A 22,351-nucleotide genomic window follows, 5' to 3' on the forward strand; every position below is an offset into this window, starting at 1 on the left:
GTGGTACTCCTTCGTCGTGCAGCTGTGCCACGCCCACCAGGGACAGAGCGGGGTCGCCCCAAAACGAGGCTGGCGCAATCCTCATGGAGCCCACAACCGAGGATCTGGCGCTGTCTATCGCGATTTCCCTGTCGCCATGTGCAAATGAGATTTGCCAAGAGATCCGAAGGGATTCAGGGATTGAAAGGGATTATTGTGAAGATCGTAAAATGATTATTGTTTACAGCTTTCGTGCTGTCGTGACTAATATACAATCGTGCTAAACGCGCTCCATGTGATGCTATGTAAATACTGCTAATACTAGAACAAAGGAAATCTCGTAAAGTGGTAAAATGATATCCGAAACGCCAAACACAAAACCCGCCCACGCTATCAAGGTAAAATAAGAAAAACATCCAATCGGCCGTCCATCTAGATCATGTTGCTGCCAGGTTGCTCGTAGTCCATGATCGTGCTCTCAGGGGGCGCGACGCTCGTTACCCGACTGATGCGACTTGCTCGTGAGTCGGGACGATTGATCGACATCGCTCCACTCATGACCCTCACTACCTTCCTGCTCTTGGTTCCGGCGACCAGGACCTGGGCTGGGCAGACGACAATCTCGTCCTCGCCTTCGCCGAAGTCATCGCCCTTCTTGACGACTAGGGGGAACAGTACAATCTTGACCACCGACCCACGGGCTTGGAGTTCGTCGTTCGACGTCGTCTCGCCTGACCGTTCGTTCATTAAAGAGGCGTTGAAAGTAACCTTGGCGACGAGATCGCCCTTGGTATCGTACTCGGGTTGTAGCGGCGGCAGCATGATGTATTCTGCGCGTTGCGTGCGCATCTCAATTGATAGCTCCACTGCCAAGCGCATCACGTTGCGCAACGACTCCTGGATCTGGCGCTGCAGATGCGATGGTGGCGGAAGAAGTGTCGAGAGTGTGCTGTAGATTTCGTGCACCACAGCTTCAGTGTCCTGAGCGCGCTGCTGCATAAAAGGCTCTCTTCTCGCAAGAAGGGTAAGTGTGATAGCTCGCCATTGTGCCACAGCGCGTGGTGGGCCGACTTCTGAAAGCGTCTTCTCCAGCGCCTTGAGTTTCTGGCGCTGTTCTCGGTCCATACCGAATAGGTACCTGGTGAAGACGTACTCCCAGATCATGGTCATAACCACGGACATGAAGACGTCTCGGCGCTTGACACGGTCCGCTAAGAGTGAATCGACATCTGAGCCATCGAGAATGGCATTGTCAAGGCGAGTGTCGATTTTCTGACGCGTTGATGCATCTAGTCGTGTATCAGCTGCGACCTCTGATGAAAGGCGGCATGCGCGAGTATCAGAGAACTTGGAGAAGCGCAGCACCCACTGCTGGACATGTTGACACAGTTGTTGACAGGCGCTGTCAAAGTAGTCCTCATCGCGAACAGTGAGGAAGCTCTCACTAGGCTTCTTCGAAGCCAAGATCTGCTTTTGAAGGTTCTTAATCTGTTCGCGTGCAGTCGCAAGCTCTGCGGTCAAACGGTCGATTTCGGCATTGCGCTCATCGAGTGCTTCGCCAACTTCATCGCGGACTGCATCTGCGAGACCTCGCTGCATCTGAGTATGCTGGCGGCGAAGTTCCTCCAAGTCTCGTTGTGATGTTTGCCATTGCTGTTGCATTGCCTGGCCTTCAGCCTGAAGCTGAGCGTATTGACTGCGGAGGCTCTCTAGCTCTCGTTGCGATGCCTGCCATTGCTCATGCACCATTTGTCCCTCGGACTGGAGTTGACCATATCGTTCATTGGCATCGTTGGTCAGGTTGCGATTGGCGTCTGTTAGTGCGTTGTTGAGTTGATTCAGGCGCGCAATCTCTTCTTGTAGTCGTTGAAGCGTATCCTTGAGTTGCGCAATGTCGATATCCCTTTGGTGAATCTGACGGTCACGTGCTTCTACTTCTTCAAGTACCAGTTGCTCGTCAACTTGGCGCTGATGTTGTGCAGCTTGCAAAGCCTCCTCAGCCTTGGCTTTGGCGGTCTCGACAGCTGAGTTTTGCGCAGCTAGCTGGTCAAGTTGCGTCTGCAGGTCCATGATCTGCATGCTTTGACGTTTGCGCACGCTTGGTGGACGTGAGGGCGAGCTAGGCGACCTTTGGGCTTCACCCCATGCTTCCTGCAAAAGACAGTCAGTAATCAGAAGCGGCGTGCGCAACAACTGCGAACTACTTACAAAGGTTTCGGCCATACTGGTACGGCGACCTCTACCTGTACCCCGGACTGGGTCGTAAACCGGTGGGGCGGCGATACCTGCGATGGCTGCTGCTCCAGCCGCGAGCGCCGTGCTGGAGAGATTGGGTTGCGCGCTCTTAGCGTCTTGCGCACTGGCCTCGCCAAGCCTCGAGGCTGATCTGAGGTCACCTGACGTTTGCCGGTCCACTCTTCTCAACGACCGGTCCGAACGTGTGCTGATATTGCTCATAGAGCTCATAGGCCGCTCCTGATCCGGAGACCTGAGTCTCGCGATGTTGCTCAGGGAACGCTGACTTTGAACACTGGGAGACCGTTGCTCAGCAATGTACTGCTTCAACGGGTCTGCGCTCGGAGAGGAGCGAGGCATGCGGCGTGCGGGGCTGAGAGTCATGGTTCGGTCAACGCTGTCGTTGACCTGCGACCATGGTGAGTCTCTTCCACCTGAGTTTTCTGCCATGGATGCCACACTTCGACGACCAGTGGGTGTTGGCGTGCTGGGCGGAGGTGATCTCAGACGATCAGAAAGTTGCCTGAGACTCTCGGTGCGACGAGCTGACTTGAGTCCTCGCTCTGGCGCGCCGACATCAGCGATGGATCGTGATTTCTTGTGCTTGGTGTCATCCGGGCTGACTTCTTCAATGGACTCGAGTTGCTTGGTGCCTGGTGTGCGTTCGGACTTCGCGACAGGCGTGGAAAGGGTCTCACCCTTCTTCTCATTTGGATCTCCAAACAAGGATTGGTATGACTCCTTCTGTACAATCTCCTTCGTAGGCGATGTTCGACCGTGCTGCGACTCTGTGCGTGGTTTCTTGCCTTTGTCTTTTGACGGAGTATCATCAACTCTCTGAGTATCATGAGCGGGTGTTTGCGGCCCAACTGCTGGTGAAGTGCCATAGGCGCGTGTCGATGGCGAGGAATCGAAAAGATACGAGGTTCGCTCCTTCGTTGCAAATTCGGTGCCTGGGGTTGTCGCGCCAGAAACCACTGGGTGTGTTGGCAAAGCAGGGCTGTCTTCGGCATCTTGGTCAGTTGCAGTTGAGCGTTTTGATGCACTCAGAGGAGTCTTCGGTTCCTTCGACCGCCTCAGCGTACGTGTTGCCTTCTCGACTGACTGTGCTGACTGTGCAGTGGCGGGCTCCTGACCGCTGTCGTCTCGAACTTCGGCGAATGACCATGATGGCTCGTTGGCTGGTGCTGCACCATGTGTTGATGGTTTGGCTTCCTTGGAGCGCTTGTCGGTGCGTGAGCGCTCTGATGCGACGACATGCGCTGGCGACGCTGTTCGCTCAGTAGTGAACTGAGGCTCTTGAGTGGACTCCAACGTATGTAAGCGCTTCTCGTCCGGTTGCTCATCGTCAAAGGATACAGGATGTGTCCTGCGCTTGTGAGCTTCAGGAACGGCAGCTCGTGTATCGGCTGGTGGTGCGTCCCTCGGCGCGGTGCTCGACTTCCCCTCAACCCTCTCTTCAGTCTTCCTGCTCTTTTTGCTCTTCATTTTTGGCGATGGAGCCCATGCATCCATATCCCTCTCTTTTTCCAACTCTCGCCTGCGCGTCTCCTCCTTCTTCCTCTCGATTTCCTTCTCTTGCGTCACCTGTGGAAATGGATATTCCTTCGGCTCTCCAGCGGTCAGTGAACGGGCTTCCTGATCGAATGTCACGGGCAGTACGGGCACATCCTCAGTGGTTGCAGGTTTGGCGTCTTTCGCTGACTTCCTGGGCCTCTCCTTCCTCGTCATCGTGTCTTGTCTGTTTGAATCTTCCTCTTTGACGTCGATAGACTTGGCCTCCAAACCTGTTGTTTGCGTTGGCACCTCCGGAAGGACATCGGTGGAGGTTGGCGCGCGAGGCACGGACTGAGCAGGCTCACTTCCGCGGACTGTGGAGTCAGCTGGAGTCTCAACAGCGAGAGGCACATCTCGATGAGCCTCGATCGCCGGAGTCTCTGAAGCTGCATACTCAACACGGTCTTGCAGACGTGGAGCTCCTTCTTCGTCTTTCTTTGACTTCTTGCCTCGAACAATCGGTGCAACTGAAGCGTCTGCTTCTTCACGAATGTGTTCAGATTCCACTGGAGCTTCTGGTATCGGATGACGCTTCTTCTTGCTCTTGTTCCTTCTCAGACTTGACGACCCGGCCAACTCATCAGGGTCAGCTTCTTCAAGAACACCAGGAGGCGACTTTCGCGTTGCAAAAGCGGGGTCGTTGAGCACATCCAGTGGGTCGAACGAAGCAGTGTCAGTCGTTGCCATTGCTACTTCGATGGGTGGCAGAACATCGGGTCCGCTAGGCTGAAGTGGTCGTAGTTTTGGCGAGCCGGAGACCGATGATGAGCGACTCAAGCTACCGAGTCGTGATCTGCCGGCTCTTTCCTTTGCAGCGGCAATATCATCATCAGGCGTGATATCGCGAGCTCCTGATAGGGAGTTCGAGCGATGGAAAGCTCTGTCGTTGATGACGTATCCAGGATCGAAACCAGACTCTTGCAAACTGGCGGCGACAGTAGCTGCGAAGTCTATGTCTCTGGCGGGTGACTTCGAATCTGATCGCACTGGTGATGCCAAGCCAAGTTGACTACGAGATGCAACTCGAGAATGGAGCTGACGCTTCTCAGGCGATGGAGATCGAGACAGGTAACGCTTCTCGGGAGACGGAGGTAGAATTGGCGTGACAGATCGTGATTGACTCTCGTATTGCTCGGCGAGGTTTCTGACACTGCCAGATCCTTCTTTTCGCAGACCTCGTTCCGCAGGGGGACCATCAGGTGATTTACCGCGCTCAAACAAAGCTGCCAACTTGTGTTTCTTGGATGACTTCTTGTGCAACAAAGGGTGCTGAGTAGTGCTATCGGATTCGCTGGCTCTGACATGGAGATCAGGGATAGAGACGTTGGACATGGACCTGACGTGTTCCCTCTTCGGCTGGCTGAGAATTGCTCCAATTACTGGCGACCCGGGCGTTGACGGTGTTGTAGGTCTTTTCCTGGGAGAAAGGCTGCGTTCTCGGATCGTATCTTGACGGTTGTCGTACACAATCTGACGCGCAATAGTCGGTTCAGGGGCGGTCTCCTCGACGGGGACGATGGGCGCAACGCTAGCGGGCTCTCTTGAAGTCCTCGGAGACTTTGACTTGCGCTTTTGCTTCTTACTCTTCGTGGGAGTCGTCTCGGCCTCGGGGGTGGCTTCCGTCGCTGGAGCGTCAACGGTCACACGCTCTTCTGAAAGATTCCTTGGCGGAATGATCTCTTGGGGCTGCTTCTCCAGGACTGGCGCGATTGACGTGTCTTGTGTGGGCTCAGTTAGGATGTCCATGGGAACCGTGACTTGCTGGTCCATGGGCTTTGACAAGTCAACAGGCTGCTCTTCAGTTCGGACGTCTTCAGAGACCACTACATCGTCGGTTCTCGATGTGACAGGCTGTTTAGCAACCACGTCTTGCTTCTTGCCCTTCTTGTCTTTCTTACTCTCTTTGCGTACGAGAGTCGGAGCAATCGCAGACTCTGGTTCTGATTCACGCACAACAGGGAATTCGCGAGGCTGCTCGGTGCTTTCCGTAATGGAAGTCTTGATGGCAAGGTCGATGGGAGTCGGTTGGGGCTGCACTTCGGTGACTTTAACCTCTGGCTCTGGGTCAAATCGTGGCACAGTAGATGCCTCTGACCGAAGTGCTTCTTCCATGAAGTCGGTCGCGATTGGAAGTTCAACGGTCGCTGGTCTATGAGAGAAAGTGTCCCTGGACACCTCTTGGGTTGTGTGCGGTATCTCCGTAACGATGGGCTCACTGGTCTCGGGCAACGGTGCGTCTACCGTAACGGGCGCCTCGGGTTCCTGCGCGGGGAGTGTATCCTGCTTGGCTCTCTTTTTGCCCTTCTTGCCCAGCTTAGGAGATGGAATGGATGGCTCCTCAAGAATTGGCTCTTGTTGCTCGACGACTGGTGGTGGTAGACTGTCCGTGGTTGCCTCTGCTGGTGTAACGATTGAGGTATCGATCTGTGTCTCCACCTCACGTTGGCTCGGCGTCATAGCCGGAACTTCCTTAACAGCTGCCTCTTTGGAAGCCTCGACACTCGTCGCAGGGAAACCCTCACTGGGAGGTGCTGGCACTGACGTAGCTACCTCATAGTCAGGCAAAGCTACTTCCCGAGACTCAGTCGAAGTAGAGAACGGAACATCCTCAGATAGAGAAGATGTTGCATCCTCTAGCGCGGCAGCTTGCTTAGCCCTTTTCTTTTCTTTCTTGCTGAACTTCCTTGACGGGAGTAGTTCCTCTTCCACAAGTGTTTCTTGAAGATCTTGGGTAACGGTAGATGGGGCCGGGATGTCGGCTGCAGCTGGCTCATCAAGTACTACTCGCTCAGTATCGATGGAACGGGAAGCCTGGTGAGTTTTCTCTGGCGTGACAGTGTCTGCTGAAGGCTCAGTGACGACTGATGGTGACTCTGTTGGCTGCTCGGCGATTGGCTCTGGGTACTCAACGATCGGCGCGCTCGACGGCGATGCTGTCTCGGAAGATTCGACTGGATCGACTGCAGGCTGCTTGCCCTTCTTTTTCTTCTCCTTCTTGCTCAGTTTGCGAGAAGGCCCATCGGTCGCAATGGTATCTTCTGTCAGCGAGGGTGTTTCGACAACTTCTCCCTTGTCGACAACTTGCTCTTCTGCCAAGATCGGCGCAGACACGAATGCGGGCGTCTCGACGACTTCCTTCGTCTCAACCGCAGCCTCAGGTTCGGCCGCAGGAGTCGTCGGCATAGCGTCAGTGTCGCCTTTGCTCTTTCTCGCCTTTTTCTTGTCCTTCTTCGTGAGCTTTTTGACGATAGCGAACATGGAAGCGGGCTCGATGATGGAGGGCTCATCAGCGTCGTTTTGTGTGGCGAGCTCAGCATCGAGTGCTTCTGCACGGAGTCGCAGATCGGCAGCTTCATCTTGGATCGCCCTGAGAGAGGGGGAGGGCTCGTTTGCTAGAACAGAGTCGTCATGCGTGACTTGACGAGCTTCTTCGTGCGTCGTGGTGGACTCGATAGGCTCGATAGGCTGCTGCTCCTCAAGGCTCCGGTAGTCGTCTTCTGGAGTAGCTTCGGCGACGGCAGGTACTGGGGTCTCCTCGACTATTGGGATTACCGGCGCACTCTCTTCTGCTGGCGTGGGAGATTGTACCAACTCCTTCGTGGTCTCGGTGGTAGTTGGCTGAGGGATGACTTGCTCAATGGGTGTCTCGGTGACAATTTCTGAAGGGGCTTCACTGGCAGTCGTAGCGGGTCCAGAAAGCTCGCTGTCAGCAAGAGACTTCCGGTCCTTTTTGGCCTTCTTCGCCTTCTTCGACATTGAGCGGGAAAGGGAACTTTCTTCCACAGGCTCAAACAGTGTTTGCTCGTCGCGCAAGTCAGTTGTTCCCGTTGTAGGCTCCGATGGCTCCTCCGATGGCAGCTCTCTAGCGATTGGAGATGATGCAACAGGTACCTCCGGAATGGTCGGTTCAAGGATGAATGGCTGGGCTTCAATGCTCTCGGATTGTGCTTCTGGGACGCTCTTGGCCTCCTCGACTACGGTAGTTGACTCCGCTGACGCTTCGACTGAGGCGTCTGGCATTAGCTCTCGAGTGGGCTGTTGCTGGAACTCTTCAAAGACCGGTGGTGCGACAGCGAGAAAGGCCACATCAGCTTCGGGGACAGAACGATCCTGGACGTCAGTGGTGCCTGTTGGGACATCTCCTGGTAGCTTGTCGACGTCCATATCTTGTGAGAAAGCCGGCTGTTGAGGCTGTTCGATCACTTCGGGAGTAATGTTGGCATGGACAACAGGCTCTTCCGTCTTCACAGACTCCGTTGTCGTCTCCTCGATCTGAGCGGTCGTCGAAGTCATTGGCTCAGTCTCTGGGATCGTTGTGTCCTGATCCTGTAGGTTGATAGGCTGTAGTCGTTTGGTGGCGGCGGGCTCAGTCTCGAACGTTTCCGTTGCTTGTACTTGCTCAGGAAGAATCGATGTTTCTTTGACAGGCTCCTCGGGGAGATCAGAAACAGCAGGTTGCGTCTTGCTCTTCTTGTCCTTCTTCGCTTTCTTGCTCTTCTTTGGAGTGGAAACAAATGTGTCCTCCACTGTTGCTTCTTGAGGCAAAGTCTCGATCGTCGATTCGGGTACCTCACGTGAAGATGAAAACTCAACAGCAGGCTCATGTACCACTGGGTCAGTCTCTTGAACACGCTCAACCGTAGTGGTATCGAGTGCAGGCGCTGGTTCTACCGTCGCTGGCTTGACAGTAGGCTCGACGGTAGACTCGGCAACAGGCTCGATAGTGGGTTCAGTGGCTGGCTCCGTGGCTGGTTCCACGACTCGCTCCCCCTCAACGATGGATTCCTCGACCTGAGCAGCGGCCTGCTTCTGGGCCTTCTTCCTCTCCTTCTTGCTCAGCTTACGCTCAAGAACGGGCTCCTGCGTAACGGTCTCATTCTTGACTTCCTCGACGACGGTCGTCTCTGGTACCGAAACTGGTTCGTTGACTGGAGGTGCAGTCTCGGTGGCAGGTACTTCACTGACAGTCTCTGGCAGTACGGTAATCTCTGGTTGAATCGGAGCCTCGACCTTCGGCTGCTCATCTGGAATTGATGCGATGGTGTCTTGTACTTCGGCTGTAGGCAACGCGATATCCTCAATCGTAGAAGTAACGTTGTCGGAGTCTGCTGTAGGCAAGGCTTCGGGAGCCGGCGTTACGACATCTGACTTCTTGCCCTTCTTCTTACTCTTCTTCTTGGAGACCGATGGGGATGCTGGCTCCTCGACTTGAGGCTCAACGTCCGTCGTTGGTACATCAGAAGATCGCTCTTCAACGATCTCTGGAGTGACAGTGGTGTCTGGCACATTTTGGCTGACTGTCTCCTCGATTTGATTCTCGGTTGCGATTTCCTGTGTAACAGGAGTCTCTTGCGCCGCAGTGACTGGCGCATCGATGGCTGATACCTCTTCGATCGATCGTTCAATGATAGGCTCTTGAGCAGTATCAGGCAAGGGCGTTGAAATAGCGTCCACGAGAGGCGGTGTAAGATCGGACTTCTCGGTTTCTTCCTTGGTCTCCTCCGTTGGGGGCATGGAAAGTGCGCGGTCGTCCAGTAAAGGCTCTTGGTCATTCATAGGGACAACTGTCTCAACCACAGTAGCTTCCTGACGCAAAGAAAGTGGCACATCTTGAGGTGCTGGCTCATTGCTGCTAGCGCCGACATCTTGGACATTCTCGACCTCGGGCTGTACCGCGACTTCATCGACAGCCGTGACAGTGTCGGAAGCCTTCGATTTCGCCTTCTTGGCCTTCTTCTTGTCCTTCTTGGACAACGGTGCGGCATTAGCGATCTCGAGTGGAGCCTCTAGCTCTACGATTGGGGTCGGAAGTTGCTCGTCTTGGGCATCTGATGTGGTCTCAGGCTGGATTGGGCCAACGAACTCCTCCCGGACTGTCTGGGCTGGTGGGCTGATGATGGGATCTTCAGGCAGCGGTACCTGAGCGGCGTCTTCTACAGGCTTGGAGATCACTTCTGGTTGAAGCTTTGATTCCGTACGCTCTGGGAACTCGCGGATGTCTTCGGTGGTAGGCGCTGGTGCATCGTCAGACGTTGTCGGCTCGTTGACGGTAGTCTCTGGAACGAACGACATGTCCTCAGGCTTTGGTGCGGATGCATCTTCAACTGGTGTGGACTCAATGACCGGCGTTGTCTCGGTGGCTGATTCAATGGCTCGCTCGGCCACCAATTCCACGACCGGCTCAGCAATTGGCTCGACGATCGCCTCGGCAACTTCTCCAATGACCGAAGTGGGCGCGGCCTCCGTAGTAACATCTCGAGATACATCTCGAGGTACATCAGGAGTGGTCTCCTCCACTACTTCTTCCGCTTGAGACTGTTTCTTGGCCTTCTTGCTCTTCTTCTTGTCTTTCTTCGAGAGCGAAGGTACGGGAAGCTCTTCCGTGGGCGGTTGAAGGGCATCAGAAGTTGTTGGCTCAAGCTGTGTTGTCCTTGGAGGCTCGGATACGATTTCTGGAACCTCAGCGGGCGCGTCACGTTTGATGCTTGGTAGCGAAGGTTGCTGCGTCTCTTCGACAGGCTTCGAGATCGACTCTTCTGGGCCGGTAGTCTTGTCGTCTGTTGTCGGAAATGCTGGTTGAACATCCTCGACCTGCTCAGGAACCGTGAACTCACGTGACACTTCCGACTCGTTGATTGGCTCAGACGCCAGCGGGGTTGGTTCGAGCTGAACGGATGGCAGCTCCTCTGGTTGGGAAGACTGAACTTCAGGAACGGTCTCGATAGACGACGCCTGCTTGGCCTTCTTGCTCTTCTTCTTGCTCTTCTTTGAAAAGGTCGGCTCCTCGATTGTCGGCGTTGGAACTTGCTCCACTTCCCGAACGACAATGGCGGGCTCTTCGATGTTTTCGACCGTACGTTCAACGTCTTGGGACAAAGCCTCTGCCTTAGTCGTTTCTTCACCCACTTCAGGCAAAGACGTGGCGGTCTCAGGCTGCGTGGTCGTGTCCTCGCGCTCTTCTGTCGCGATCGGAACGGGTACAGGCTCCTGGACATCAGACGTAGCGTGTTTGTCCTTGGGCAGGGCGGCTTCTTCGACGACAGGCGTTGTATCCGCTTGAGGCTCGGAAGGACGCGCAACCTCAATGTCTCGAACGATTGCGACATCCTCTAGGGGCTTGACAGCCTCAATTGCAGAAGCCACTGGTTCCTTGGGTTCTGCAACCGCAATGTCTTCACTTGGCTTGTCCGCAGCATCGCGCTCAGGCTCAGAAACGCTGATGGCTTGCTCTTGCTCCTCTACTGTGGACGCACGTTTCCCCTTCTTGTTCTTCTTTCTCTTCTTAGAAGGGGTGGCCAAGTCGTCACCAGCTTCGCCGAGTGAACGGGTCGGTTGTGCCACTGGTGTCTGAAAAGCTTCCTCCACAACTTCATTGAGCTCGTCTTGTTGCGGCAGAGCGGTCGGTTGATCCTCTTCAACGACCATCGGAGTAGGTGTGGATTCTTGGGGCGTCTCTACCGGAATTGGGTCTTCCAGTGTGGGCGCTGAGTCGGCTTCCAGAGCCACAGATGGCTCAGCAAGGGCGAAATCGACTGGAATGATTGTCTCAGAAGCGTGGTCTTCCATGATAGGTGCTTGCTCCTTGATGTCCTTCTCGGTAACGTCTGTAACGGCAGTTATGGGCTCTTGCGGCGCGGTCGACTCGAAAGGCTGTTCAACTCCCACTGACTTCTCCTCAATAGCGATAGCCTCTGTGGCATTCTGCTCCGGGAATTCTCCAACTACGACCGAAGGCTCTCCACGCTGATCAGCCTCGGCAACGATCTCCTCCACCTTCTTCTTCTGTTCTTCCTCATCTCTCATCTCCACGACCTCCCTGTGAACATCCTCCTTTTCCTCATCCTTCTTCTCCTCCTCATGTTCCCTCTCCTCCCTCGCATCATCAATCTTCGCCTCCTTCTTATCATCAAAATCATCAACAAGCTCATTATTCGTAAAAGATTGGGGGGGATATTGTGTCGGTATCCCCGAGAAAGGTAGTTGGGTCTCCGAAAGTGTAGGAATCGACAGAGACGGCTGAGTATCAGAGTTGGCTGCCTCAGGCGTCTCATCTACTAAAAAAGGCTCCGCAGGTGTTGCCTTCTTAGCTTGCTTCTTGGCCTTCTTCTTGTCCTTCTTGGAGGAGGAAGGGGACGAAGGCGCTTCGAGCTCTTTGTCTGGCGGCTTGGGATCGCCTGGTGACGGGTCTGGTGTAGCAGTGGTTGGTGCAGGGTCTTCAGCTGGGGTTGAGGTGGTTGTTGGCTCCGAAGTTGCGGTGGGCTGCTCGAGGTATGCTTCAGCCTGCTTCCCCTCGCTGATAGGTTCCGCGACTGGCAGAGCACGGAGTTCATCCGCTTGGGGCAATTGCTCAGTAGTGGGCTCCTGAACCACTTCGGGAACAGATGACTGAGGCTCGGCAGAAAGAACCTTTGACAAATTCTCTGCAGGTGTGGCTGGCCGGGATGGTTCTACCTCAGCAACGGATGCGCGTTTGGCTTTCTTCAGCTTCTTCTTTTGCGACTTCGATAGCCCAGCCCATTCCTCTGGTTCTTGCTCGTCGTCCGGCTGGACGTCTGTAGAGGTAGCAGTGGTGCTGGGAATCGTCTGTGCGTCTGAAGTGGCAGTCTCAACCGCGTTGTCAGCTGCAGGCGCAATGCTAAGTTGTTCGTTCTTGGTAGAGTCGTTCACATCGCGGCTGGTAGCTGACTCTTTGCCTTCGTTGTCCTCAGCGGCGACTGTAGCAGGGGCTATCGAATCGTCAACGTCCGTGCGCGGAGCCTCGTCGATAGTCGTAGTTGTCGTGTCAGGCACCACCGAGGAAGGCTGCTCGATCAAAGTAGTTTGAGCTGCTTCGGTCAAAGGCTTGTCGGAGAGAATAGGTTCAGAAGCCTCAGCCTCAGCGTTCTTGGCGGCTTTCTTGGCCTTCTTCTTGTCTTTCTTCGATTTCGACACCTCCTCTTCTTCCGTAGGTTCCGTGACCGTCTGATCAACAACAGGAGTGAGGGCTGTAGTATCCTCGGAAACAGTAGGACCAACGTTTGACTGCTCTTTCGGCTCGACATCTGACACTACAGGCTCTTGTTCAACAGTGGAGATGTCTTTGGCTGCTTCGGCAAGCTTTGTAGTGGGTTCATCAACGGGAGTGGAAGGCAGAGATGGCTCGACCTCTGCGACTGATCCGCGCTTGCTCTTCTTCACCTTCTTCTTGTCTTTCTTGGAGGGTGTGGCTGGCTCATCGATGGTCGAAGATGTCGCTACGGGCTCTTCTGCCGAAGTCTCGGTCGGAACGGTGGCAGAGACTGGCTCGGAAGTCACTACCTCACACGGGAGCTCTTCTACAACTGTGGTCGCGGGAAATCGCTCTTCTTCAACTGGAACGGCAGAAGGCACTTCGCTCTTGCTCGGCTCCTCAGCAATCACGGGAGTTGCAGTAGGCTTCGTTGATGTGGCTTCGTCGGGCTGCTGCTCAGGAACCGGAGCAGCAATGTCAGCAGCGTCGTCAAGAGCGCGCTCTAATGACTTTTCTGCTGGTGTCTCCACTTGGATCTCCGCCTCCGCCTCAGCAGTCGATTCGCGCTTTGACTTCTTCGAATTCTTCTTATCCTTCTTCGAGACTGGGCTGGTAATCTCTGGCACAGCCTCAACTTGGCTGAGTTCTTCAGAAGCGGGCTCGGGTGTAACAATGAGCTGTTCGGCAGGCGTAGGTTGAGATGAAGTGTCTTGGGCAACGTCGGACACAGTGCTCGGCACCTCTTCCACAACGGGGACTTCCGAGGCGGGTGCCTCTGTAGCTGAAGATGTAGGCTCTTCCAGCACTGGCTCAGTCTTCTCTTCGACAGGCGTTGACGGGATAGAAGTGGGCTCCTCGGCGATCGAAACGCGCTTCGCCTTCTTTGCCTTCTTCTTATCCTTCTTCGAGAGTGGAGCGGCGGCTTCCTCAGTGACCTCGGGCACGGGTGCATCGGCAGCCAGCATCTCCTCCGATGGCTTGGACTCAACTGTTGGCTCCTTGGGGACTGGCGCTTGCTCTTTCTCTCGAACCGAGGCCTCAGGAACGGACGGTGTTGCGGTATCGACAGTCGCTTCGCGCTCTACAGACACTTCCAGCGCGGGCTTGGTGTCAAAAGAAAGTCCCTCGGCTGTGGCAGTCTCAGGGAGGGTATCAGAAACGGTGGTAGGCACAGGTGTCGAGGCCGCAGCAGGTCCAGGTACAGTCGCTGCTTGCTCAGGTTGAATAGTGTCCTTCTCCTCGATTGTCGCTTCAGAAACAGAAGGAACAGTAGGCTCTTCGGCGATGGAAGCACGCTTAGCTTTCTTGGCCTTCTTCTTGCTCTTCTTGGAAGCAGACTCCTCCTCATGCTGTTCAGTCGCAGGCGCAACGTCTTCGTTCTCGACTAATGTGACTTCATCTTGCGCTCTAGTTGCAGGCGCGATATCGGTCGAAGTGGTGACAGCGGCGTCTTCAGCTAGGGGAATGCTTGGAAGTACATCGTCTTGACCTGCGGCGACCACTGGCATCGATCTTGGGGATGTAGCCTCAGGAACGATCTGCGTCTCAACGACGGGCTCTTCGATGGGTGTCTCCTGGACAGTCGGCGGAACTTGTTCGTCACGAGTCGACTCACCAACGGTCCTCGAGACGGTCTCGACTGGCACAGAACATACCTCAGGCATCTCACTCTCAACTTCAGCCTTCTTGGATTTCTTGGCCTTCTTCTTGTCTTTCTTTGAGAGTGGTGTCGCTTCCTCGGTGGCTTGCTCTGGGACAGGTTCATCACGTGCTGGCTCAAGATCGATCGCCTGAACCACTTCCTCAACCTGCGCTGGCTCTGTAGGAGCAGGGACGTCTTGCTCAGTAGTAGAGGTCTCGACAGGCGTAGGTAGAACATCGGCAGTAGGCTCGGATGCAATATCCCGACTAACCGATTCTTCGGTGGTCGCAGCGGTAGATGGAAGCGCTTCTTGAACAGTGGTCTCCGGGAAGACTGGCTCAGACTCGATAACGGGAGTCTGAGGTTCGGAGACCAACTCTCCCTTCTTCCCCTTCTTCTTCTTCTTGCTCTTCTTGGGCGTACTGGGAGCATCTTCGGCCTCAGCCTGATCTTGAACTTGTGAAGTCTCGGGCAATGTCCTCTCCGTTGGTGATACGTCGTCGAGTGAACGCTCCGTAGTCTCGAGAGATGGTGTTGTGGTAGCAACATTGGGAGCTGAGTCGGTTGGTTTCTCGGAAGAGACATCGACAACGTTGGGCTCGATCTCTGAAGGTTCCACGGTCTGGCGTTGCTCAGTAGTCTTGGGTGCAGCTACGTCAAGGTTGGCATCGGTAGTAGTATCCACTGTGGAAGGTTCAGGCAAAGGAGTTGCTGAGGTTTGTTCAACTTCAGCCTCTTGGTTGGCTTTCTCCTTCTTTGCCTTCTTTTTGCCCTTCTTCGAGACAGGTTCGGCGCCTTCGTCCTCAATAGTTTGACTAGAAGGGGTAGGCGCAACCGAAATCTCCTCGACAGGCATGTTCTGTTGCGCGAATGGAACGTCCGTAACGCTCTCCTGGGCGAGTGCAGGCTCATCGATGTCAACAACTGTGCGAGTCGTTTCCTGCGAAGGCGGCAAAGTATCCTCAATACGTTTCTCCTCTTGAACAGTCTCAGAAGGGACGTCGAACTGTGGTGCTGGCTCCTCAGTAACCGGTGTGCTGGGCTCAGTTATGTCGATGGATTTGCCTTTCTTACCCTTCTTCTTCTTGCTCTTCTTCGAGATTGGCTCAGCTGGTTCGGCTTCGGCGACAGGCTCAGCGGGAGCCACAGGAACGTCGAGGTCTTGGCTGCGCTCTGGCTGTGTAGTATCCACCTTATCAGAGATGTCGGTGACGACTTCAGGAACAGCAGTAACGTTCTCCGCAGCCTCGACTTGGGGAATTGCAGGCTCGTCGAGGTCTTTGTCGTCGGTTTCAGGAAGAGCTACGAGCTCAGCTGGTGATGCTTCTTCTTGTGGCTTGGCGGCTTCAGCTTGGGTTATTATCTGCTCTTCCAGATCCTTGTCGTCAGTCTCGGGAAGAGCGACAAGCTCAGCCGATGGAGTCTCGCGCTCTGGCTTGGAAGTCTCAACTGGCACCGATGGGATAGTCTCAGTTGTGGGCACCTCGGGTTGAGCAGATTCCACGAACGGGTCTGCTTGAGAGGAAGTTACTTCAGTGACAGGCGTGCTTGGCTCGGTGTCAAGTGACTTGCCCTTCTTAGCCTTCTTCTTCTTGCTCTTCTTCGATGGTGTTGCTGGCAGATCATCCACGATCGGCTCGTCGATCTCTCGGGCTGGCGTCTGTGGAAGAGGTACTGCTTCTGCCTCGGTGGTTGAAGCCTCTTGTAATGGCTTCGATGGAACATTCTCGGCAGGCACCGAAGGCTGAGAAACCTCCGCGATGGGCTCATCGATCTCGCGGGCCGGCGTCTCTGGAAGAGGCACCGCCTCTGCTCCGGCGACTGACTCTGCAGGAACCTCAGGCGCGACTTCGATCGCTCGGTCTGCTGCGATTGCTTCAGTCTCGGCCTGAGCTTCTTGAATTGGCTTGGAAGATCCAGCGAGTGCGGTATCCTCAATTGACTCCGATTCAGGTCCAGCGGCTTCGATAGAAGCTTGGAACTCCGTCTGCACATCGGCTAGATCTGCAGAAGTGGGTTCAATCTCGACAGATTTACCCTTCTTGGCCTTCTTCTTCTTAGACTTCTTTGATGGCGTCGAAGGCTCTTCCTCCAATGGCGTGGCAGGTCGTATCGGCTCATCAACTAGGGCTTCTCGGGCAGGAGTTGGAACGTCCATGAGAATCTGCCTGTTGACAGTCTTGGCAGTGTCTTCAGCAACCGCGCTGGGTTCCGGACTAACATCGACCGATACTTCTTGAACAGGCTCGGGATGTTGCTGTTCAGGCAGAGCTTCGGTAACGGATTGAGCTTCAGGAGTCTGTAAAGTAGGCTCTATTTCGCGCTGGACATCGGTGGTCGGGGTGGTTGGTGCTTCGTCCTCGGCCTTCGCCTTCTTGCTCTTCTTCTTTTTCTTGTCTTTCTTAGAAGAAGATGGTGCTTCAGCAACATCATCGACCACTAGATGCGCAGGCTGGCTTGGCTCGGCGATTGGTGCATTTTCTGTCGGGACGATAGGAGCCTCAGACAGGGGCTCAAGTCGAGTCGGTTCAGCTGGCGCAGAAATCTCGTTCACACGCTCCGCAATGTCTGATTGTAGCTGCTCTCGAGGTAGAGCTGCTACAGTCTTTTCGGCGGTCAAGTCCTTCGCATCGACATCTTTCTCTTGAACTGGTGTCTCCGCACCAAAGAGTCCCTGACCTTGACCAGTCTCCCTGCTCTTGCTCTCCTCCTCTTGAACCACAACCTCCTCCACAGGCGCCTCGACAGTCTTGCTCTTCTTCCCCTTCTTCTTCTTGTCTTTCTTCGAAGTGGGTGTTGATGGAGCATCCTCAACTGTCGGTTCAACATAAAGGGTGACTTCGTCCACAGACTTCGGCTGCTCCAATGGTGTTGAGAGATCTTCATCGAAGCTCTCTATTGGGAGAGGGACAGTCGCGGCATCAGCTCCATCGTCAGGCTTCTGCTGGGGTAGGGAGGTCTCGACAGAGGAAACTTGCTCAGCTGATGAAGGTTGCTTGATGTCGCGGGATCGGTCAACCACTTCGCTTGGAGTTGCGACTGGTTCGCTGATCGGGGCAGATGTCTCGAGGGGTGCCTCGGTCTGCTCAGGTACAACTTCGGCCTCAGGCTGGGGTGTCACAGTACCGCTCTTCCGCTTGCTCTTCTTGCCCTTTTTGGTCTTCGGTGTAGAAGGAAGCTCAGCTTCTACAGGCGCGGAAGAGGGCTCGGGAATTGGCTCCTGCTCAGCAAGGACATCTCGGGGGACTGCCTCTTCGAGAGGCTGCGTGAGATCTTCATCAGGTTGTTCAGCAGGCAGAGGAATGTCAACGGCCTCGACCTCGGATGGTTGAATTACGTCCGGAACGGAAGTCGGCTGATCGGCGACAGACTCAGAAGCTGTAATAGAAGATGGCTCGGTAGCAGTCATAGGCTCCTCCTGAGGAGTGGAGATACCGCTCTTCTTCTTACTCTTCTTGCTCTTCTTCGTCTTTGGCGCGTCGTCTTGAACCGAAGGCGAGGACTCAACTGGTGCTTCACGCTCTGTCGGTGTGGCCAGATTGAGAGGCAGAGAGGGCTGTTCACGGGAAGGCTCTTCAACAGTCGGTGCGAGCTCGGATACAAGCTCTGCGGCCTCCGTGTTAGAGGGCACGATCTTCTCTTGCACGACCTCTGCGGGTACCGGTTCGGCAATAGTCTCGGTGACAGGTGCAGATTCGCTTGCAGGAGCATCCAGCGAACGCTCAGCAGCAGGTTGGGTCGGAGTCGTTGGGGCTGCGGTCTCGACCTCAGTGCTTTCGAGTTCAGCCTTCTGGCTCCTTTTGCTCTTTTTGGCCTTCTTCTTGCTGACAGGTGACGTGACTTCATCTTCGGCGATGGTAATTGGCTCTGTAGTAACTGGTTGCTCGGGCTTGACGGTACGTTCGGCAGAATCAACGATAGGCGGCTCTTCAGTCAGAGGAGTTGGCTCAGATACTAGCTGTTCGCCCCAAGCTTCGATCGCAGATTCCAAAGGAGCCTCAGCAGGTTTGGCTGCTTCAGGGTCAGGCTTAACAGGCTCAGCGGTCATCTGGTCGCCCAGGTCCTTTGTCGTAGTGTCAACTGGAGCATCGACAGACTTGGCTAGATCGGCTGCAGGCTCATCAAAATCGGGAATCGGTACGCTGCTCTTCTTCGCCTTCTTCTCCTTCTTGGTCTTGATGATCTTCTTCTTTGACGAGCTAGGTTCCACCGAGATTCGGTCATAAGCAGAACCGCTAGACTCAGTCGGGGTGAAGTCAGCGATGGTGCTGGTGGGCTTCCCAGCATCAGTGAACAAACCACTTCGGCCAAGAGATAATTGCTCCGCGGGCTTCTCTTCAATGATGGTGTCTTTGCTGATCGTTGCCGAGCGCTCGGTCGGTGCTGGCGCTGATGGGAAGGTGAACGAAGGCTTTCCATTGTCGGTGAAGAAGCTGGTCTGAGGTGCAATGCACACAGCTGGCTCTTGTGTCTTCGCAGGGGCGTTTTCAACGGCAGTTGAGGCAGTTTGCTCAGTAGACTTTGGCACTGATGGGAATGCAAATGAAGGTCTTCCATCATCAGTGAAGAAAGTGCTCGGTGGCGCAACAAACGCTGGCTTCTTCTGCTCCTCCACAACCTCTACTTCCTTTGCGACCGAAGGAGCTTGCTCGGCAGTCGTAGATGGCATCGAAGGGAACGAGAACGAAGGCTTGCCATCATCCGTGAAGAAAGCGTTGCGTGGCGAGACATCAACAGGAGCTGGTGTATCATTCGCGACTGGAACTTCTCTAGATGCGACGCTTGACTCAACCGCGGGGGCGGGTGACATCTTCGGGAATGTGAACGATGGTTTGCCGTTGTCGGTGAAGAATGCGGTACGCGGGGACACAAACGCAGGGCTCTTCTCCTCTTTGGAGACAGGTGCCTCTTCGGGCTTGGTCGTTGGCTCAGCTGCAGGCTTGGTAGATACTGGTGGGAACGTGAAAGACGGCTTGCCGTCATCGGTGAAGAAGGCTGTAGATGGAGTGGCATCCTCAGATTGCTTTGTAGCCTTCTCTTCAATGACAGGACCCCCCTTGGGAGTCTCGATAGATAGTTCTTGAGGCGCCGTGGAAGCCTGAGGGAATGCGAAAGAAGGTTTGCCATCATCAGTGAAGATCGCAGTGGGAGGTGTAGCGCTGGAGCTGGCTTCTTCCTTGACAATTTCGCGGGTCGTAGCCTCAGTAGGTCGCTGTGTAGGAACAGACGATCTCCTAGACTCAATCTTCTGCAACAGCTCCGGCTTTGAAGTCTCATCCTGCGTTTTCACTCGGGAGATTGAAGGCCTCTTTTCGGACTTGGAACTCTTCCTCTCGGACACAGTTGGCGAGGATGGTTGTGACTTGCGCTTGGCCTCTTCTCTGGCTGCAGCTAGTGCGGCGAGGACGGCAGATTGGGGCTTCGGAGAAGACGGAGGCTCGGATGTTGGCGGCGGCGGGGCCTTCTTCTTGCCCCATCCAATAGCACCCCACAGGCCGGAACCCCAGCCTGAACCTGCCGATTGCCCTTCGATCCCAGAGGCTCGGCGGTTTTCTTCGACGGGAGTGTTCTTGGCTTGTTCGGCGCCGTCAGCTGTGCTAGGCCGAGCTGGAACCTCTGGCGTGGCAGGCCCAGCTGTAACTTCCGACTTGGGCTCTTCGGGGTTTGCTGGAGTAATGGGTACAGGCTCTGTCGCTTGCTGGACTGCTTCGTCGGTCGAGGGAGCTGGTGGTTCTTCGGGGACTGCTGGAGCAGTAGGTGCAGGCACCGCCTCTTGCGAAACTGCTTCATCGGTTGAAGCGGCTGGTGCCTCTTCTTGAACCAAGAAGTCCATGACATCGACCTTGTCCTTGGGCTCCTCGGCTTTGTCCTTGGGCTCTTCGCGTTCGAAAGATGGCTCGAGGATATCGCGTTCAAAAGTGTCTTGCTGCGACTCGGACGAAGGCAAGATCTGATCATCTTGAGTAGGGACCTCTGCAAGGGTTGCCGGCTCGGCCTCAGCCTCAGCTTGCTTGTTGCCGCGTTTACCCTTCTTGTTCTTCTTCGCCTTCTTGGACTTGGGTGTAGTCGCAACTTCCTCTTCGATGACCGGCTCGGGAATTGAGGGTTCAGCAGACTTGGAAGAGCTAGGCTCGATAGTCGCGTCTTGTGAAACTTCAACAGTCGTGGCAGCTGGTTCAGTAGTAATTCCAAGACCCTGCTTTGCCTCTTCGACAGGCTCAATTGACCTAGCAGTTTCGTGGGGGATATCATCAAAGACAGCGCGTCTAACCTCGGTGGATTCCTCCTCTTTTGGTGCAGTAGTGTCCAAAACCTTCTGTTGAAATGCCTTGGTATCCTTGGGCGTTCCGACGGGCTCGCCGACAAGCGTAGCATCGTCCGTAACGACGGACTCAGTCCTGTTCTTGGCCCAAGCTTCTTCGTTGTCAACGAACGTAGTGGCGAAGCTGAAGGAGGGCGATGGTTTGATTATCTCCTCAGGTGATTGAGCTACAGGCGATGGGATAACAGGCGACGGAGCTACGGGAGACTCGGCGGCGACAGGCTCCTTACCCTTCTTACTTTTCTTGGTCTTCTTGGCCTTACCCTTGCCCTTTGGCGATGGTTCGACAACAGGTTCGATGGTTTCGGGCTCAGGTTGCTCTGGCGAAGTCTTGTCTTTGGTGTCATCGCGCTGAGATCGAGTTGGTGAAGGAGAGCGTTTTCGCAAAGCAGCTGCTGTCAATCCTCCCACTACTGCGCTAAGAGCAGCGTCTTGAAGTCTTGAAGAGCTGCTCGATGGGGCAGAAGTAGTGTCGCGGGACTTGGGAACGTCGCGCATCATCTTGTCATCGAGCAGCTCGCTTGTCTCAATAGGAGTCTCCGCCTGTGGGGAGGTCAAAGTCGACATGAAATCGTCGGTGGACGAATCCTGTTCCTGTGCTCTGGCATGCTCCAGTGCCGCAGTAAGCGATTCATAGTTGGGACCGCTAGACGGTGCGGACGCTTCCTGGGCACCTGTGAAGTAGTCAGAGGCCTTAGGAGTGGCTTGGCCGGATTCCTCGACTTCTTCGATCTCGCGATGTGCAAGCTCAGGATGTTGAAGCTCCGGTCCATGGCTAGACGAAATGAGGTCGGCTACGGTACTCAAAGGATCGAAAAATGAGTCATAAGATGACTGTCCAGCGCTCTCATAAGGTGACTCTTGAGCAGACTCAAACTCTTCTTCTGAATCCGCGCCAGAGACTACTGAGGAAGCACTACTGGGTGGAAGTGCTGGCAACACCTCATCGATCTCATTGGACTTGCGGTTACGCTCCACCAGATACAAAGGTCGGAACTCTCGAGAGTTTCTAAACTCTGTAGAGTGCGTCTTGCCATGGCGAGAACGGGTTGGTGAAGGGCCAGGAAGAGGATCAGCTGCTAAGCTAGGGTCAACGGTAGAGGGTATAACGGGCTTGCGGAAGCGTATGGGAACTGCCGTTGATGATAATCGACGTTGAGAAATCGCGGTCGATGGACGTGTGACGTCTGGCGAACGTGTTGGCGAACCTGGCCTAGACAGCGGCAGCGGAGGTAGCTCATCGGGGAAAGCTTCCAGCTGCCAAGGCTGAAGGCCTGTAAGACGCGTTAGAAGCGCGCGGCTGTCTTCGAACGATAGTTCGGGCGGTAGGTCGTTGTCTCCAGAGGCGGTGAAGCGTTGGGCATCATCCGAGGTCGAAAGAGGAAACTCGGCCCGATCTCCAAGGATTATGCCACTACCCTCGTGGGCCTGATCGACAGGCTCACTTACGGGCAGTGGACTTGGAGTGGCTGTGGTCACTGCCCGATCGCCTAAAAAAGGCTGCTGTTGTGGTTGTTGTTGTTCATCGGCATGCGAGGGCGGGGTTCGAGGTTGTAAGAGATCCTATAAACACGACATCAACATTCATTCTAAATACATTGCGAACAACGGTGCTATCGCACATGAG

At 54.9% G+C, this 22,351-nt stretch overlaps 1 protein-coding gene across 1 annotated transcript in view; it reads right to left on the bottom strand.

Annotated features, from left to right (window-relative positions):
- Positions 1-411: 411 nt before the first annotated feature.
- J4E83_008033 (uncharacterized protein) overlaps positions 412-22,351 on the bottom strand; it is a gene marked incomplete at both ends in the record, with an annotated part of 29,765 nt that continues 7,825 nt past the window's right edge. The window contains one exon of the mRNA XM_049334930.1: positions 412-21,720. Within this exon, the coding sequence (XP_049186081.1) occupies positions 412-21,720 (21,309 nt within the window). The remainder of the gene's footprint in view (positions 21,721-22,351) is intronic.

Source organism: Alternaria metachromatica (genome assembly GCF_023757995.1).
Source record: "Alternaria metachromatica strain BMP 0045 chromosome Unknown scaffold_21, whole genome shotgun sequence".
Lineage (NCBI taxonomy): Eukaryota > Fungi > Ascomycota > Dothideomycetes > Pleosporales > Pleosporaceae > Alternaria > Alternaria metachromatica.